Below are 20,471 nucleotides of genomic sequence, written 5' to 3'. Positions count from 1 at the left end.
AATAGATAATATTTAAAGTATTTTATTTCAGGGATAAAGTCACCAATACATTACTTCCAGACTTTTCTGAAGCATAAAAAACAAGTCTACTTTATAAACATGTAAGATTTTATAAAGCTTTTAAGATTTTGTTTTAGAAAGATTTTTTTTTTTTATCCAGCCATTCTTGATCTATATGATTTAAAGATGGTGCACAATTCTGAGTTGAAGACATTTCATGAATCTGATGATGTGTTTTATGACTTGCAGAAATTTAATCACCATTTTAATCATCTGGGGTGGCAAAGTCTTAATCTGGCTTATAGTATGGTGATAATTTGCAGGCAAATTAGGGGCGGTTGGGTGGTAGGTCTCATAAAAGTAGGTACCTAATTTGTGTAATCAACTCAACCTACAGCTTTCAACCCAGATTCCTGAAACCTCACTAGAAGAATACACATATGGAAAACAAATCTCTTCGTCAATAGTTTATTTATGCTAAATTCTTGTTTGTAAATGAAATTAAGCAATTAAAGAAAAAAGACAGTTATAATATGGCAAGAATAAATGTGAAGAGAATTATTGTATTTCATTGAAGGTTTGAAGGGGGAGGTAACCCTGACCCAAAGAGAACACCGTTATGTTTGTTACAGTCCCCCACCATGTTAGCCTATGATACCAAGTTCTCAGTAGATAATGCAGTACAATGGTTTGATATATTCCTGGCTCCTTTAGATTGTTATGTTTGGTTATTTGGAGAAAAACTCCTCACACCAACAGAGATATTTTCAGGTAGGTAGTACATTAAAGAAGGAATGTGTTGAACCTAATTATGATAAATAACTTTCAAATCTGTACATTTCCTATGTCACAATGCTGATATCATGTGACAGTAAGAACCAATTGTTCAATAATGTTGTTCATACAGATTGACCTTGTGTCAACAGTGTAACTCGTTCATAAAAAACTTTTTGGAATATTTTTAATGGTTAGAAGAAGATTTTACCTCAGAATTATAACAGATAACATTGATGTGTAATATTTGTAGTTGTATTGTGATGCCCCACGATGCAATAATAATCTTGTTATATATGCAGTTTGTTCAAAAGAGCATGGTATGAATTTAATTACAGGTGATGGGATTGCCATGTCTAAAGTGTTGGAAACCATTCAATATTTTGTGGAAAACATTGCTTTGACAGATATTAGGGACCTTTCAAGACAATTTGATATATTTGAAGAGTTCTATACACCGAAGGAAATTGATGTATTCAATAGGTAAATTAAACAATGCATCTTTTGTTTGTTATATTAGGGATAAGTGGCGTTACTCAATCTGTGTATTTGTATTTTCTAAGAAAAAAAAATCTTGAAAGGAAAGATGTTGAACAGTAGAATGCTTTGAAAGTTTGTTTGTTTATTAGACTTGGTAGCTTAAAAAAAGAAGTATGAAAAATGATAATGGTTAAGTGTTGAATCTTTTCATAAACAGTTTGGTTTTTCCAAATGAGATTTAAAAAAAAAAGTACTTTCAAATAGGCAATTTTCTACCAAATAAAGCCAATTGCAATGATTTCAGATCTAAGTGTACAGTTCTAGTAAGGATATTGAACTTGCTAACAGTAATGATAGCTAACTTCCAGAAAGAAACATTCAAGGTAAGCTTAATGTCATTTCTAGATTATCACTTTCATCAAATTTGCATTCTATACAATGAATTAAGTTTTTCCATGCTATTACAGGGATTTAAATGTAGTATTTTCTTACTGTTTAGGTTGTATTAGAAAGTGATTAAACAAATACCTGTTTGTTTTTCTTTGCCTTTCCTGAAATTAAATAAAAGAAAATAACTAAAACCAATAACCCTAAAAAATAAATATAGGTCTAGATGAAAGTCACTTTTCCTGTATATACCAAACCTTGCTGTCAGCTCATTTAATGATAATTTTGATATTTAATTCTGTCTTATGAAATTTGGATTTTTATTTTTTAAAAATAGGCTAGTACATGTAATACAAATTTTTACAGGTAGCTCCCAAAGAATTATGGTCCAACAGCCTGTGGACAATGATATGTACCTGTGTAATACAACCATCAGGAGTAGGATTTAACCTGGGAGATGTGGAGATTATGAAAAATCTACCAAATGAGGTATGTTTTACAATTTTGAAGGTAGAAATATAATGGTGGTCAATAAATTTATGCTCATTACAGTTCTATCAAAGTGCTACATTATTTAAAGTAAAATTTTATTTTTCAATATTATGTGGCAAAATCCCACACTGATGACAAGCATGCTACCATGAGACCTTCTAGACCAGTTTGAGGTTGAAGTTTCTATATTAAGTCTGCATAGATGGGGTATAGACCTTATCGCTATTCAGAAATCTGTGCCACTTGACCTGAGAATCTGCATCTGTTGAACTATTTATGTCATACAACAATTACTTTTCCATTGTGGCATCAGATATTTTCTATCATGACTTAAAAAAAATACGGGAACTTTGTGATGTCCCCTTATGGCAGACAAATAGCGATTAGGTGAATTACAAAAGTTATAATATTTTGTCCATTATATCAGGTCCTGCAATTTTTACTTATGCAATTAAAAACTGAATTTCACAACAAGGTTTTCAAACTAAAAAAATAATGAACCTATAAAAGTAGAAATAATTATTAAGCTTTTATTTTATATTAGACAGAACAGCTGTTAGTTGTCATGTCAAGATTTCTACCTAAAGATGTAATGACCAATATACAGAAAGGATTTAAACAGGTCCTACATGGAGACAAGTATGCATAAATACATTTTTTTTCTGTTCATTGTTAAACTAGATTTGCAGTATTTGTTTTCATCAAAATTGATAAGAGCTCAGATATGGTGCTTCAAAAAAATTTCCATATTTTAATTTGACATGGTGTAATTGTGTTAAAGGTTTATATTTCTGAAAAGAGGCTATCTTTTACATATACATTTTGCCTTTGTAGAGAGTCAGTACATAGGTTGTTGAAATTGATACTAGTTAGAGAAATCAGTTATGTTGTCCGTTAAAAAAAAACTACTGTTAATTAAGAAATTATTTATTACAATCTTCGAAGAAAGGACAACAATTAATTTTTGAGATTTTGGGAAAATCTGTGTACAGATATATGCATCAGATACCAGACAGAGAAAATCTGTGTACAGATATATGCATCAGATACCAGACAGAGAAAATCTGTGTACAGATATATGCATCAGATACCAGACAGAGAAAATCTGTGTACAGATATATGCATCAGATACCAGACAGAGAAAATCTGTGTACAGATATATACATCAGATACCAGACAGAGAAAATCTGTGTACAGATATATGCATCAGATACCAGACAGAGAAAATCTGTGTACAGATATATGCATCAGATACCACACAGAGAAAATCTGTGTACAGATATATGCATCAGATACCACACAGAGAAAATCTGTGTACAGATATATGCATCAGATACCAGACAGAGAGTTCTTATTAATACAATACTCACCCAATTGTATTATTCACATTGATAAAAATCTCACAATAATTTCTGAATTTACAATACTATTTCAATGAGTCTAATTTTATAGCACATAGAAAGCAAGTCTGGATATGTTATATATTTTCCATTAATTATAGTCCTAAGTTTTTATTTTACAGAGATTTGTTGAGTGTTTTACCAGTCTCTTTAACTAGTCCAGAAATAGACCTGTTTAACTTTGAACAACTACTGAGAGGATATGGACAACTATTTAAAACAAGCATGTTACCAGATAGTTCTTCCAGTCCAGTCAACATGGCTAAACAACTCTTCAACAATGTTTATAAGGTACATTGATATCTGATGTATATCTCTATTTTGAAGTTTTGTTTTGGAATTAATAATCGCTTTTGTCATTTGTCTATCTATATTTTCTTTTGTCTGTTACAACAACATTCTGCAACTTAAACTTTTGACTCACTATGATTTTTATTTTGGAGAAACTATGTTGAAAATATATCAGATATGTCAAATATCATAAACTAATGGATACTGTTAATTCAGAAATGTTTGCAATGGATAGGTTTTTCAAGAAATAAAAAAATACATTTAAATTTTGATGGCATGGTTTGTGTTCTATGTTTCCTGAAATTGCCCTATTAAAGAAGTCATTCTTTTGCAACTAACAAGTTTTTTAAAATCCAAAATCCTAGATATGAAAGATTAAACCTGTACTTTATTTTTAGGGAATGACAGTAGAAAAAGATGGAATATTATCAGCTGTTAGTCTGACCCCAGCTGTGAAATCTGCCTGTAATATTATACTGGAATTATCATTTCTGCTTGGTCTACCAGTAAGTTGTCATATGCATATGGTAAAATAATACTATGTAAATAAATAATATAATATAGAGGGGATTCTTCTATGGATTGAGGAGGAAATATTATATTTTTGTTACACAAGATTATTAAAGAGGGCTAGAGAATTTGAACTCTACTTTAAGTACAATAACAGCTGTCCAGTGAATGGTAAGTATAAGACTTGGAACAACATAATTTCGTAATTTCTCAGCTGAACACATGACCACAGTGTACTTGTCTTGCATTTATGTTAGACAAAACCTATGTAAAGGGTCATAGAAACTACTTTACATCTTTGAATTGAAGCTTGTTTACCTTAGTTGAAAATGTTTTTAAATACAGCCATGTATAGATTCAAGCTGATGCTGAAGTGTTTTAATGTTTAAGCATGCTTTTTATGGCCCCGCAACGAAGTTGTTGGTGCCATATAGTTTTACCCTTGTCCGAAATTCTGTAATTCTGTCATTCCGCAACAAACCATTATACAGAGTTTTTTCCTAAACACCTTCAGATATTGGGCTGATGTTTGGTATGTGAGTTAACCATGATGAGTTACAGATCAAGTTTAAGTTTCATTCAGCTCCACTAATTTTAGCCAAAATTACGGGCTTTGGACTTTGAGAAATTGTTGAAATTCACAGTTATGCAGATTTTTTTTCTATACGCCTCCAAATTTTGAGCTGATTTTTGATATGTGAGACTACCATCATGTTTGTGTCCACATGTGTTTATATTGAAATTGCAGATTTTTTCGAGTTTTTGGGACGGGCCATTTGTGTCGCTTTGACACATCTAGTTTTAGTAAGTTTCAATTGTAAATGTATCACAAGTTAGTTTGTCCTAAAAACACTATTGATATAATGCACCTTTTGGTTCTTTTTTCAATGGAAATCTTCTTGTAATGACAAGCTTGCATTAAGATATGACAAACTGATAATTTGTTTATTATATTTTTAAGACCCAGATTCTGACTGATGCCATTCTTGATACAACATTAGTGTCAGGATCCAGTAAAGGTCTTCAGCATTTCTATGGTGACTTGATTTTCTCAACGTTTAAGTCAACTATATGTACTCAAATTGCCAAAGAATCAAAGAACTTTTGTCCACTGCTAGCACAGAAAGCTGAGTCCAATAGTCGTAGAGTCAGTAGTGTATTGGTCAGTGTCATAGATCATGTGACTAGAGATAAACAGTTACGGAAGAGGTAAAACTTCACCAAAATATAATGCACCATTATAAAGTATTGCCTGATTATGCATGTAGGCTATTAGAAACTCAAAAATTGCAACAGAACAAATACAAAATAATAAAATGAAACCCTGTCTCCCCCCTAAAAAAACAATTTTCTCAATTGAATTGTTTCATATTTTTCATGTCAGGTCCTTTTATAGCTGACTACATAGTATTAATTCCTGAAAGTTGCCTATAATGGCTTGCATCTTCTTTATTTTAACTTTGGTGGAGGGTTGTCTCATTGTCAATTATGCCACATCTCCTTATTTGTATATAACAAAACATGAAATATGTAGGCAGTGGAGTGTATAAAAAGTCTCCTTGTTTGTTCATCCACCCATTAGCCTGTAGTCGGAGTATCATTAGTGTCAATGTACTCCTAGTATACATGTGGAAAATTCCCATAAAGCAAAAGAATTCTTGTCAGAAATCTAAAAGGGGAGATAATTGAAAATAAAATTTTGAAAATAAATTGAACCTGTGTATCGCTTTATGAGCTTGTCCATCTAGTTAGAACTGGTAGGATAATTGTGAGCGCTACTATGATAATTGTTCATTTCTATCATTTTGTATAGTAAATGACTCTTGTGATGTTTAATAATCCTGGTCTTAGGAGATCCTGTAGCTGTCAATTATCCTCAGGTTCAAATAATGTGATTTAGCACTAAAATATAGAGATCTGTTTGCACAGCTTAAAATATTATGAAAGCAAGCAGATATTGATTTATCAGTGTAACTTGAACACACATTTTTTTAAATAATGTCACTGAAAATTCTTTTGATAATAATAAGATCTTCCCTTGATTTAAATTTGCAAACAACAGTTGACCAACATATGCTACAAATCATTTGAAACATTTTTTTTAACTTTTCTCAGTATATATAATATGTTTTCAGTGAGAGTGCTGCCATTGTAAACTCTGTCCTAGAGCAGTGGGGAAAACTATCTAGTTGGTGGGGAGACAAAGCCAGTTTAGATCTTCAGAGTATGGCTTTGCTTGTTTTATCCAAATTAATCCTAATTGATAGCAAGGTAAGATTTATTGTAGTTATTTGGAGAATTGTTCTGTTGTTTTGTATTACACAAGGACCTTTGACTTGACACTCATTCAACATGGGCAATAAGACAACATGTTTGCTCTTAAATCATAAAGTGTTAAGAATCATACTGTTTATTAATAATTTGAATACATACATAAACAACAGCACTACTGAGTATCAGGGTATAGAATGCTTGTCCTGAAAGAACTTATTTTAACTCTATACCAGAATAACGAACATAAATTATCGAAGAACATTCTTACTGAAAGGGTAATATTTTAAAGCTAGGTTATTAACAAAATATTAATGTATGATTCATATTAATAGTAAAAACAGATAGTTTTTTTTATAATCGAAATAAAAACTTTCACAGACTACATATATTTTCTTTCTTTTACAGATAGCATCATCACCAGCACATCAAGCGTTTGATCAAGTGTTTATGATGTATCAAACTCTGCTGACAAATAAAGCAAACTTAGATTTCAAAGTAAGATAATATATTTAAGAATTGAATGTTTCTTTTTGTAACTTCATTGGGGTGTAAAAGCGTTGACCGAAGTACATTTTGTATGAAGTGCGGAAGCTAAAAATGTGCGCACAGTCAACGCTTTTACAACCCTATGAAGTTACAAAAAGAAGCATTCAATACTTATAATTACATTTTTTAGCTATGGTCATGAAAACAATAATTTTTTAATGTAATTCACCTGTGCACTTTATTGTGGGACCATGTGTTATCATGAATGATAGGTTTTTATTGAGTAATGCAATTGCTTAAGGAATAACATGTGACGTGCAGTTAGCCAATCAGAATAAAACATATCTAATGTAATTATATAATAATGAAACTTATCTTTTTCCTGTACATTTTATAGTATTATGTATAATATGATGGGAGACTTAGAAGATACTTGTTTTAAAAAAATATGAATTAACCTTTACAAACCTGTTCCTAAGTCCAAGATAATATCCAAGATTCCCATGCAACCTTGGCTACCAGCAAAAAATGTGCAGTTTTTTTTTAACCCTATAAATGTTCTTGAAATATGTGTAAAATGGTTCTTGGTAAAATATTTTAATTTCTATTGTTCAGTAGCATGTTTTATAATTTGAGTTATTTCCCTTTGGAAATTCAGTGTCTCAATTGACAGTTACTTGTATTGTATTTGAAACATTTATTTTCAGTGTCGAGTGTTAGAGTTATTAGCATTCTTTGCTTTACTACCAAATCCTCATGAGAAGAAATTGAAGTAAGTTTGTTGTCCAGATTTTATATCATATTATGTGTTTGAAGTATAGGCATTGTGAAAAACAGTTTAAATAACTTTACAAATTAGATTGAATTTTAGTTGAAACACTTTGACAATTCATATATATTCTAATTGAAGGCATGCAAGGAAAAGATTTAACACTCAAATATAAATGCTTTTTTTTTGTATATAATTTTTGTGTAAATGTTTAGAAACTAGTGCTGGGTTACCTTTCAAAAAGAAGAAAAAATGTATCAATGTAAAGTTATAAAGTTATAAGTTATTAATGTAATATTTATTAATCTCTTATTTTTTTTTCTTCAGTGTAACATTTTTTTTGCAGGGCTAGTCTTGACAGACTTATAGCAGACAATTTCCCTCTAAAAAGTACAGAGTTTGAAAAGGAAAGTCCTCAATATCAGACCTACACGTCAACATTAGATAGGGTTGGTAGAAGCATTTTGTAACTTAACCACTTGATAGATTTCAATGGAATTTTCACAGAGTTTCTTTAACATGATACAATTGTGGACCATGCAAATTTAATTCATGAAATAGTTGATATAGATAATTTTAAAATTATTTAAGAAAGGTCACATTTCCTTCTAAAAGAACCAGTTATTGGACAGAAATGAAAATTACAAAATATGTTATGAAAAATTTGGCCTACTTTAAATAAAAATGCTTGGGATAGTATCTTTTGATTTAGACATTAGATTTTCAAATTGTAAATATATATTATATTTTGTTAGATACTGAGTGCATTGGAGTTATCAGGAAGTTTGATGCTATTGGAAGTCATAATCAGTATATTCTGTAGAGAGAAGGTTCATGTTTACGAGGACAAGATTGTTGCATCACTCAGCAAATTTATTAAAAGGTATTATTTTCTTTCACAGTTTACCTGTCCACTGTAAGCATGGTGAAAGTGCAAAAGTTTTGAAGTACCAATTTTCATGCATTTTGCATTTTACTCAAACCATGAAATTTAGTACCTGTCCCTTTCTATTGAGTCCCTAACTGTTAATCCTAAGATTAAGAAAATAGTCACAAACCAACAATGTTTTCACAAATCATTGTAATTTGTTGCTCCACCACTGAATAGACATATTTGATTATCTTAGAAAAAAGGACCCTCTTAGAATCCGGAACAAGCTCTTATGGATTTGACCTATAGAACGACGTGAAGAAAGCAGTTGTTCCACAGATCATTTATACCAATGAAGAGCTATACATGTTGTTAATTTGTTTACTTCAGATTACCAGGAGATAAACAGAAATCAGCATTAAATGTACCATACAAGATTTTCTGTGAAGAAGGTCTTTACCCTGGAGAAATAAGACGAGCTACCGTAGACAAAGTTCTGGTTACCATGTTACGATTAGTACAAATACCAACATTGAGTCAGTTCTTTGTGGCAAATATGGAGAAACTAAGAAGTATTGTGGAAGCCAAACCAAAGGTATTATTATATTGATATATGTATATTATATGTAGATTGTAATATGGTTTTATTTTCGAAGTATTATTTCGTTAAAAAATATTTAACATCAGAAAGATTAAGATGCTTACATGTGAAAATGCCTAAATATGAAATTAAAACATGCCAATAGGTATTCTAATTTAACTCCAGGACGATGAGGTTTAAAGTTAAACAAATAGTCAATTTAATTTTTCAATAACAGAGTAAAGACATGGATGGATGGCTGATTTCTAGACTTTGTTGTTTTGAAATGTTTGAAGTTCTATATTCAAGAATGTCAAAAGATCAGGTGTTCAACAAAACTTCTGAAATCAACAGAACATTCTGTCAAGTGAAAGATGCCAAAGTGGACACTGGGAAAGAAATGACACAAATTGTTATGAGGTATTCACTTAACATGATATCATATAAACTTTTTGTGTCTGTATTGTGCCATTTAGACAATCCTGTATGGTAAAAAAATAAATGATGTTAGCCTACGCAAATTTGAATTTTTTGTTTTCTTTAACTTCTAATATGAAGAGTTTTTCTTTGTAAAAATATGGTGTCATAATACACCTTAAATAATTTCTCATTAACATGTACACAAACACTGATATCTAGTTTAATTTTGTCATTTCTTTGTAACAGGTGTGCACATGATGCCAAGAGTGAAGATATGACAGGGGAAGCAACTCTGTTAGACTTGAGAAGAGAATACCACTGTGCAGCATATAATCTTCTAATATCTGTAGTCTCATGTACACAGACTGATGCAAAGTTTTATGCTGTCTTCCTGTTTGGAGAAAATGAAGCCAAGGTTAGAGTTTATGAATAATTTTTTGAGGTAACAAAACCAAAATAAAATTTCCAGAAAATCGAACAAAGCAAACCAGTCATTTATTATAGATTTATAGATGTGAAATGTACTTGTGGGATGTTTTTTTTTATGTTTTAGATAGAAAGCCGATGGTGGGTCATCCCTTTTCATATATACTGATTGTTTTATCTTTCAGAGACAGTTCTTATATGACAACCTTTTAGACAAAGAAAAGGAATACAATTTCCCTATAGAGATTAAGGTGAGTTCAATCAGTGTATATGTATTGTGATATGATCGATCATGATCAGTTTTGTTATTTGAGCTAAGTTATGTTAAAAAATTTAGAATATTGTTTACCTAATGTAATTAAAGTTTCGCAGCTTATGATTCGCTCATTTGTCTTTAATTTCCTTCTTCAAGTTGCATTTAACTTCCTAAGCTTGATTCTTGATATTTATGCCTTTGTTAATAGTAACAAAGATACTATTTTCAAGCAGGCTTTCTTTCTAACTAAAGGTTTTAAATGTACCTGGATTTTATAAGGAGAATTGCAAGTTTACTCATAAGAAGGTACTTAAATGTAACTATTAAAGTATTAACCAATCCTCACAGTAAAATGTTAAAACTTATACTTATTGCCTTCTTTGTATTGTTAGGCTCCATATGAGAGAAAGAAGAAATTTGTATCAATAAGGAATGAAGTGAAAGAAAAGAGGGAAAAAGATGGAGATGAAGAAGATATGGAATATTCATCTTCCTTTAACCTGGCTTCTATGTATCTTGGTGATAGTAGTTTACATGAGGACATTAACCAATATGACTTCTCTGCTTCAGGGGCTTCTCAAGTAAGTCTTGTACTGATAAACACTTTGTACTGATAAATATAGATTCTACCACTGCATCGAGTGTGATACGATATTTATCTACTCGAGCCAGTTAAATTTTTTAATTTAAAACGTGAGGCTTGCCGAGCGTTTTAAATATTTAAAATTTTTAACTGTCGAGAGTTGATAAATATCATATTACACGAGATTTGGTGGTGGAATCTGTTTCTCTAATGATTTTCAAACAATACACAGGCAAACTTATTGCTTCTTTGCAACTGATCTGCAAGAAGGTGTGTTCTTTCTATGTGACGTCATCAGGCATGGTCGCCTTTTTTCATGCCGTCAAAAAAGGAAATTCAGAGGTAAACAAGAATATTCGACGTCATAATCGGATTTTAAACAATGAAGAAATGAGATCAAACGAACCACACGTTGATTAATTTATACAATGGGTGCAGAAAGGGATAAATTGACGAAGAATAAAAGAAACACTTTTATAGACAGCTTTTTAAAATCCTATAAAATAGATATGGACCTTTATGTTATAAAATGAATTCTTTGTAAGATCAAATCAAGCATATGAGATTTTGTTTGGTAAATTTTATTATGAGGATGAGTACTAAGAATTTTCACTGATAAAACAGGGTTGTCATACCCATTAGTAAACTTCACTATGAGTTAGACCTTCTATTGAAGTTTTGAATCGGTGGGGATATGTGAATGAAAGCCAAAAAAAAATTCACAAAAATTGTTAAACAATAAAATTATATGTATAGTGATACTTCTCAAAAGAGCTCAAAGTTTAAAACTTGGTTTTTAATGTGATATAAAATAAATCTGACTTCTAAAAAATTTTTCTTATTATCATATTTTACAGTTTTTAGCAGACAAAGATAAGAACAGAAAACCAACTCTTGTAAAGAAATCCAGCACAGAACCAGACGATGACCAGGAAGTAAGTTATTGACAATATTTCTCCAATACGTAATCTTTGCAAGGGTTATAGCCCTTCAGTTTCTCAGTGTGGAAGTTCCTGTTTCTATTTAATAGAAAATGTTCATTGATTCCCAAATTTTACTCTAAAAAAACTTTTTTCATTTGGAAGATCAGGGAAAAAATGGGTCACATTTCCTTCAGACAAGTTTCTTATCAATGAAAAAACTAAAAATTCATGTTCCTATCTCAAAAAATCTAAATATTAAATGTGTCAACAAATAATAAGGATAACTTTTCGAAAAGTAAAGCCTATGCTTTCTTACTTTTCTGGATAACATTTGACAATTAAAATGTCATTAAAAACAAATGCCTTATTACACAGGACAAAGGTGTTATAGTAGAGGAAGACTATGTAGAACTGGACATGGATGAACTTAATCAGCACGAGTGTATGGCTCCATCTATAGCGCTTCTTAAACATATGCAACAATCCAGTATCATACCTAAGGTTGAAGTAGTAAGTTAAATTGGCTCTTCTCTAACAAATGTAGCTGTCCAATTTTAATTGTAAAATTAAATGCATGTGTAAATATTGCTCTTCTCAAACATTCACTTAATTCATTAAAATACCAGCAATATTTCATGTTAAATCTTGCAAAAGCTCAAGTTGTCTTTACCAAAATCTTATTAAACAATTTAACAACCAGTATGAGCTATTTTACTTTCAGTGTTTGGCTATTTTCAGTTTTGTTCCTCTTGAGCTATAGAAATTGAATGATTGAATTAATGGGCATGGTTGAAATTATGTGCTAATGGTATAGCTATTTATTGAATCATGAAATTTTAGACAATTCTTTTAATGAAGTTATTTTAAATAAAGTTTTGGATCAAAAGATTTTTTTCAGTCCTGTTTTAAAGTATTATAATTATTCATTTGAATATTCTATAATAGGGAGTAGTTCCAGAACTGCCACAGTGGATGAAAAATATAATGGAAAAACTAAAGAATCCCAGAACTACCAGGAATGTAAAACTGTATCTTACAAAACTCATCATTAATACTTCTTCTGTAAGTCAATACTGACCCTGAAACAAAGAAATTCAGTATTTTATTTTAACAAATAATTAATATTAAAAAAAATGAATATTTCAAGAGTTGCATGGACATTAGTGTATAATCATTATGTTTACAGTTTAAAAAAATTTATGGACCTATTTTAACCTGAGAAAACCCCATCATATTAAAAGAAGCAATGATTAGGTTCCAGTTACCAGATACAGTTTTGTAATGTTGTTTTAGTTAGATTTTAAGAAGTCCCTTTTATTAAAAATATACAATTTTCCAATTTCTTTTCCAGTCTAAGACAAATAATTTTATGTCATTGACCTTGTTATTTTTAATCATTTCAAATTTCCAGATTTTCAAACCATTTGCACGACATTGGTTACGTCCCCTTTGTCAGCTGTTACTAGGCGGTACCTATGGAGACAATGGAATCAATGTGTTCCTTGTGGATGTCATGGTAACAATGTTGTCATGGAACAAAGTAGCCATACCTCAGGTATCTAGTCTGCTTTACTTTTAATTATCAGAAAGGTAAATAGGTGAACCATAATCACCTACAAAAAGGTTTCATGCAGTGCCAGTAAGTTGACATATTGGTTTTACACTACCGTAGTCATTTTTGGCACCCTTTATAGCTTGCTGTTTGGTGTGAGCCAAGGATCCTTGTTGAAGACCGGACTTTGACATATCATGGTTAACTTTTACAAATTGTGATTTAGATGAGAGAGTTGTCTCATTGGCACTCATACCACATCTTCTTATATCTATATAGTGAATTTGCAAAGACATGATAGTCACCAATAAACCTAAAATAGGTTGAATAAACATTCACATTTAAATAATGATGATTTGATTTACTAAAATTACTAGATTGTCTAATTCTTTGGCTTTTTTGGAAATGGAAAATGCAATAACCCGTTATAAATTCAAAATAATAATGAAGTTCCAGTCAACCCTTTATAGTTGGAACTATTTATTTTATTTGATCACATTCTGGTCAATAAAGTGTCACTAAAATTTTATATAATGTTTGATCTCGAGAGCAATGAAGATAAACTTGAGAATTACATTACCTGAAGAACAATAAAATGATAAAGACTTATAGATGTGGGCATGTTCCCCTTAATTTTAATTTAAAAACAAAAGGTATAAATGCAAGCTAATTATATCACTTCAAAATAGATTTAAGTTACATTTGAGTTGTAAGGTCTGGTCTATCGCCTGTCTATCTATACAAAGATCTGGTCTTTTGTAGAATATTGCTGAGAATAAGTAAATCATTACAATGGAAACACTTTTACCAATAAATGCTTATTGATTATATTGCAGGATACACCAGAGGAGAAAGCCATGGCGTCCAGAGTTGTTGATTTCCTGATGAAAAATGTCTATCATGAGACGAAACAAGTGTTTAAAAGTAATTTAGATCTTCTCAAAACCACACTTCAATGCTGGAAAGATAGAGTGGAAATTCCTTATAAGTAAGAGGAATAGATTAGCTTTTCATATTCTAATCAACTCCCTTTATAAACTTTATTGTAAAAAATGTAATCCTTATAATGATGCATGAATTTAACATTCCTTTCCTTTTTCTGTTCTGGTATATAATTTAATTGAAATGAACTAGAAATTTAAAATTAAGGGGAGATAATTCCGTAAATTGCTATAATTTGTTTCCTAAAAATATTTCAACGATATCTTGAACTACCAGACACACAAAATAGAAGGAACTGTCATTTCTAACTGAAGATGACTGAAATAGGATTTTTTGTTCAGTAGGTTTATTTTCGGCATTCTTATGAATTGCCTGATTCCTACAGAGACTGGAACATAATTTACAGTGCACCAAAAAAAACCCACTGTGGATTCATAATTATTTGTTGTATACCAATTTTTCATAGGTTTCATTGTTAAAGGAGAACCACAAATTCAAATATTCAACGAATTAAAAAATTTCAATATCCTGTTTATGCTGAGATTCATGAAATCTCATATCCATAATATCCACAATCTACCCCCAAAAATATATGAGTCCACAGTAATTTTATATATTTTCAGTTCAGTTTATGAATTGCTGAAAGGAGGTGATAATGATGGCAGAGGTATACAAGTTTTGGGTGTGGTCCTGTCTTGTCAGCTCCCTCCCTATGGACCAACAGCACCAGTTGACAGAGAAAGGCTAGTTATATTGTCCTTATTGTATTTATTTTGTATATGAATTATATCCAACACTGAAGAAGCAAGGGTATTCAATTTTTTACCAGTCTGTTTATTAGTAAATTTTGTTTACAAGAATAATATGGAAAAGCTAAATACTTGGTATTAGAATTGTGCAGACAAGGGGTTTCCATATAATGACACCAGAAATTATATTGGATTGAATCTAAACTTGAATATATGATTATACATTTACTTTTCTTTTTTTATTCCTTTTCAGATTTTTTGGGGTCGTGACCCACCAAATGACCAACCATTACAAGATAGTATACAGTGCTGCAGCAGAAGTTGTTGGGTTGATACTAAAATACTTGGCAGAGAAAGAACGAGAGACTGAAGGTTTCTTACATGATCATGCAACTAAAACTTTACTCAGTATCCAGGTGGCCAAACCAGATAATTTTATCATCTGTGTACACAAGATGCATAAACATTATGTTACCATAGCTGATAGGTAATTCTTCTTGTCATGAGTAACATAACTGGTGCCACTTGGAATGGCTTGAGATCATCCTTATAGATTGAAATCAAAATTTGTATTCTTATCTTTGTTCTCCCTTGTAGTGCTTATTAATTATATTTGTCTTTTATAGACCATGGCAATATTTTCTTTTTTTGGATTTATTTTTATAAAATTAACAATGGAATGAATGATGATAGAAAAGAAGCTGGGAATATTTTTTTTATCATTCTTTGTTTGACATAACACCAGTCAGTCTAAAAACATTATGTAACAATACCTAGTGAAATATATCCGATGTACATTTATTATTTACGAAAAAGAAAGAGCTTGTTTCTAGGCTAACATTCTTATAATTTATCTTTACAGATTCACAAATAGATTACTGTTTATGATGCCAAACCTAAGAGGAGAATTCCGTACATTATGTTTGGATGTTCTGCTATCTAGGATCGATACAATATCAGATGTCTTCATAGAACTGAAAAGCAAGGGACTCCTTTCTTACCTTACACACAGGTAAAATTGAGCCATAGATGTTTAAACTTGGAAAGAAATATTTATGGATTATTAGATATGTTCCAGTCTATTTAACCAAAGATCAGTTTTTCCATTTTGGTTAAATATTATTTTGAATTGGTTAGGATGAAAAACGTTGACTGAAATGTTATATATATTATTGCAACTCTCATATAGAAAGGCATAAATATGAATTAATAATATGATCTGAGCTCAGTCAATAAAAACATTTCATTAATTCTGAATTTACAGCACTTGAGTAGTTAGTATTTATGTAAGCCTTTCATTATAAAAACATGTGAAACCTATACAATTGTTATTTTTCATTTCAGAGATGAAAATACACAATTGACAGCCATGAAGATAGTTAAAGCCATCATGGTCAAGCTAAAACCTGTAGATATGAACCAGATATACTCTGCTATAACAGCATTCGCTTCACATCCTAGTGCTTCGTGTCGTAATATCATGTATGATATCATGATGTGGGTCTGTGATAATTACAGGTAGGAACATTTAGATTTATAGTATAACTAATCGCCGTATTTGAATATCAAAAATAAGACAACACGTGACCGAACGACGCATGGATTAAACGAGTGCGCAGCACAAGTTTAATCCATAGCGGCGTTCGGTCACAAGTTGTCTTATTTTTGATATTCAAATACGGCGATTAGTTATTCTTTTTATTACATTGGCAAATGGCTTTTTTTTTAATGAAATTAATGTAGAAAATGTAAGGAACTATATCTTTTTCCTACGCATTGACAATTTGTTTTGATCCAACGTTATCGACGTCTTGACAATGCCTATTGTTGTATGAAGTCAGAGAGTGAAATAACCACGTTTTTTCACATGTGAAATTGTCGGTTTTTATTTAACTGGGAAATCAATGTAATTCATTGCAACCAATGTAATAAAAGGTTTTCTTTACCCTACTTGGAATGTGGTAGACTGGTTAATGATCAAGCACTTGAAAAGTTCTAGCTTCAATGACTATATTACTGTAATCACATTGGTCTTAACAGATATCACAGTTACTATAAGGTTTGTTTCATACCATGACCTGCACCTAAAAATAAAATGGCTGGTTCAAAGAGCTTTTGTAAAATTTCCATATTCAAGAAAATATTAAATTATGTATATAGAATAAGTTATCATATTATATGTTATGACTTCAGGGAAGAAGATGATGTTGATGCTATAGAGATTTTACGTCAGACAAAAGATGGCTTACTGAGAGGATTGGGCGATGAAGATCTTCAGTGCAGGTATTATTTACAAAGAGTGTTTCTTCATGTTTGTATAGGCTTAATTTCACATTCTTATTTTAGACTATTTCCTTCTGGAAATTTTAGCTCCAGGCTAAATTTATGTACCAAGTTGAAGACAGACTTTTGTAGATATCTTAAAAAGTGCTCCCTGAAATTAATCACTTTGAGGAAAACCAAACATAAACTTGATCTGTATCTCATGATAGCTGTACATCAAATGTATAAAAGAGTACTGTCATGAATTGAATCTTTTTAATGATAGAAAAGTTATTTGTCTTAATTGTCTCATCATCAATGCCATGGAAGTAGATTTCGTGTCAACATACTTCTGTTACTATTCAATCAGTAGACAACTAGATGATACTGAGCAGAAACAATTACATTTGTCTAGCAAACCAGGTAACAACTATTGGGTACTGAGCAGAAACTACATTTACTAGGCTATCAGGTAACAACTATTGGGTACTGAGTAGTCCAAATAATTATGACGTCTGGCAAGGCTATTTTATTTTTTTTCTGGTAGGAAGGCGTCCCAGAAAGAAAAAAAATAGCCTTGCCAGACGTCATAATTATTTGGACTAGGTACTGAGCAGAAACTACATTTACTAGGCTATCAGGTAACAACTATTGGAAACTGAGAGCAGAAGCACTCCAGTTGCTAGCCAACCATGTGACAACAACTTGATACTCAAAGCAGAAACCTACATGTATTTACTAACCAACCAGGTAACAACTATTGCATCTGTGAAGAAACAACTTCAGATACTGGCCAACCATGTAACAATTTCTAGATACTGAGCAGAAAACAATTAATTTTTTAGATACTGAGCAGAAAAAAATACATATACTAATCAATTCAAACAGGTGAAAGTTATTGCTCAAACTGTTACATCAACTTCACCTGTAGAGATATGTAAACCACTATATTACCATACGTAATGGAGTGTAACCATCATACACATAAAAAGCATACTATGATTTTAAATTAAAGGTTAATGGTACAGAATTTCTGGAGTTCTGAGACCAGGTTACCAGGTCACACAGTAGATAGACTGGTTGCCATGTTTGAGGCTATGTATTCTCCCAGTACAGAACAGTACTTCCTTAGTTATGCCACAAACCTTGTCCTTGAGATGACCTCCAAAAGTCCAGATTACCAGAGGGAAATATTTGAGTTACCATTAGAAGATTGTAAATTCCAGGTAACTACCGGTACTAAACATGGGTTGAATACAAGGCATAAATGTTTACATCTTTGTGATCTGGATCAGCCAGGGCTTCCAAAACGGTCATATATTCCGGTCATTTGTATAATGTCCGGTAAAAGTCCGGCTGGGCAAAGCATGAAACATATACTTTTTAGTTTTCAAGGCTTTTTCGGTCATTTTTACATATTATTCACGATCTTTTTGACCCAACCTTTTGCCTTAAACATCAACACATTTCCGGTCATAAATGTGACATGATGATTAATTACTATCAAAACAACACCTACTTCAATACTTTCTAATTTTAATCAAGGCTAATTAGTAATTGGACAGCTGAAATCTACCTGTTCAGGTGACAGGTGAACTATGTTCAGTACCGGACATCGTATAAATTGATTGGTTTATTCACAATTATTTTTTACATTTCAGAGGTTTTTATCTAATAGATTTAGACCAAAAGATTAAAATTATTAAAAATTAGTTTATTAATATGATTTGATGAAAAATTTTAAAAGGTTTTAAATAAAAAAAATCGTCAGAACTACGTCGTATGAACTAGAACACGTGTGCGCATGTGCACAGGTGGGAAATTTAATAATGCATCCTACATTTCTTTAAAAATGCTAAAATTATCAATGAGACCTGTATCTAACGTTCAATTCAAGTATTTTGTTGAAGAAATAACGTGGAAAGAGCTTCTCTCAGTCGTGCTTTGTAAACGTACACGGATTTTACGTATCCGTTTATGGTCCATGTGTTACCATTGTCAAGTCAACTTCCGGTTGAAAACGAAAGTAAAGTTTTGACAGGCCTTTTTGACAATGTCATTTTGCACAAATAAAAAGTCTACGGCAGATATGAGCACGCTGATGTGCACACTTTGAATGATGCACTGCCAATTTAACAGTAACATCCTAACATCAAGTTCATATGATATCAAAGTAAAGTTTTTTTTTAATGTAATGTCAATCATTGGAATGGCAATCTGATTACCATAATTGCCTTTTGTGACTAAGTCTTAAGGGATTAAAATCGGGATCAGATATGAAATGTCTGGCTGGCTCAAATATTTTTTGGAAGCCCTGATCTGGATGTATCATCATTTTCATTCTTTATATACATTCTTATTCCTTAAGTTTCAGCTTATTAATTCAAAATGAAGTTTGATTTTGATTTATTGATTTTCTGCAATAAAGGTAGAAAATGACATAGATGATGCAAGCTGTACATCAAATATAAAAAAAAAATAGTGTTGTAAATGGGTTTTTTTTGTGGAGAACAAACTCCTCAAAGATACTCTAAGTGTTCAGAGATTGTTGGTGCAGTTTTATTTATCCATATTAAAGAAGACTTAAGAGTTGTGACATAAACCAATTATTTATTTTTTTCAGGATTTGAGTGTGAAGTCGTCATGGAGACACAGACATGCTGCAATGACCCCATTATTTGCTACAACCTTGGCAACACAGACTGACATGGAAGAAGGAGAGAGTATGAGTGTCAATGTCAGGGCCACTCAACAAGATGTTCAGTTCACTGCAACACAAGATGGTGAGAATTTCTATTATACACCCTTAAATGTTATATATTCTGAAACTCTTACATTAGTTTTATATTTTGATACTGGTAATAATAATTCAATTTAAAACTACTGATATATGTAAAATTATCTTCATTTAAGTGAAAGATGTATATTAATTGAGACAAAAACAGTACTGATTTTAGTTTCTTCTGTTGGTAACAGATATAAATAATATGAACAAAATTAGGAATGTCAAAGAGGAATGAGATAATGAGCACATGTTTCCTCCC

The 20,471-nt window shown here is 31.2% G+C and overlaps 1 protein-coding gene across 5 annotated transcripts in view; it reads left to right on the top strand.

The window, feature by feature from the left end:
* The window catches only part of LOC139489492 (DNA-dependent protein kinase catalytic subunit-like), an 89,714-nt gene that overhangs the window by 27,676 nt on the left and 41,567 nt on the right, over positions 1–20,471 (top strand). For all 5 annotated transcript variants that reach the window (XM_071275936.1, XM_071275935.1, XM_071275938.1 and 2 more), the window contains 31 exons: positions 32–101; positions 578–771; positions 1,113–1,257; positions 1,559–1,637; positions 2,008–2,130; positions 2,678–2,772; positions 3,656–3,824; positions 4,223–4,330; positions 5,296–5,543; positions 6,470–6,605; positions 7,014–7,103; positions 7,802–7,866; positions 8,210–8,312; positions 8,619–8,746; positions 9,125–9,329; positions 9,553–9,734; positions 9,981–10,149; positions 10,346–10,411; positions 10,809–10,997; positions 11,857–11,934; positions 12,298–12,432; positions 12,868–12,984; positions 13,334–13,477; positions 14,311–14,462; positions 15,040–15,159; positions 15,419–15,652; positions 16,028–16,177; positions 16,510–16,683; positions 17,359–17,448; positions 18,443–18,653; positions 20,051–20,210. In XM_071275936.1, the coding sequence (XP_071132037.1) occupies positions 32–101; positions 578–771; positions 1,113–1,257; positions 1,559–1,637; positions 2,008–2,130; positions 2,678–2,772; positions 3,656–3,824; positions 4,223–4,330; positions 5,296–5,543; positions 6,470–6,605; positions 7,014–7,103; positions 7,802–7,866; positions 8,210–8,312; positions 8,619–8,746; positions 9,125–9,329; positions 9,553–9,734; positions 9,981–10,149; positions 10,346–10,411; positions 10,809–10,997; positions 11,857–11,934; positions 12,298–12,432; positions 12,868–12,984; positions 13,334–13,477; positions 14,311–14,462; positions 15,040–15,159; positions 15,419–15,652; positions 16,028–16,177; positions 16,510–16,683; positions 17,359–17,448; positions 18,443–18,653; positions 20,051–20,210 (4,329 nt within the window). The remainder of the gene's footprint in view (positions 1–31; positions 102–577; positions 772–1,112; positions 1,258–1,558; positions 1,638–2,007; positions 2,131–2,677; positions 2,773–3,655; positions 3,825–4,222; positions 4,331–5,295; positions 5,544–6,469; positions 6,606–7,013; positions 7,104–7,801; positions 7,867–8,209; positions 8,313–8,618; positions 8,747–9,124; positions 9,330–9,552; positions 9,735–9,980; positions 10,150–10,345; positions 10,412–10,808; positions 10,998–11,856; positions 11,935–12,297; positions 12,433–12,867; positions 12,985–13,333; positions 13,478–14,310; positions 14,463–15,039; positions 15,160–15,418; positions 15,653–16,027; positions 16,178–16,509; positions 16,684–17,358; positions 17,449–18,442; positions 18,654–20,050; positions 20,211–20,471) is intronic.

Source organism: Mytilus edulis, chromosome 9 (genome assembly GCF_963676685.1).
Source record: "Mytilus edulis chromosome 9, xbMytEdul2.2, whole genome shotgun sequence".
Lineage (NCBI taxonomy): Eukaryota > Metazoa > Mollusca > Bivalvia > Mytilida > Mytilidae > Mytilus > Mytilus edulis.
This window is presented reverse-complemented; position numbering and strand designations above follow the sequence as displayed.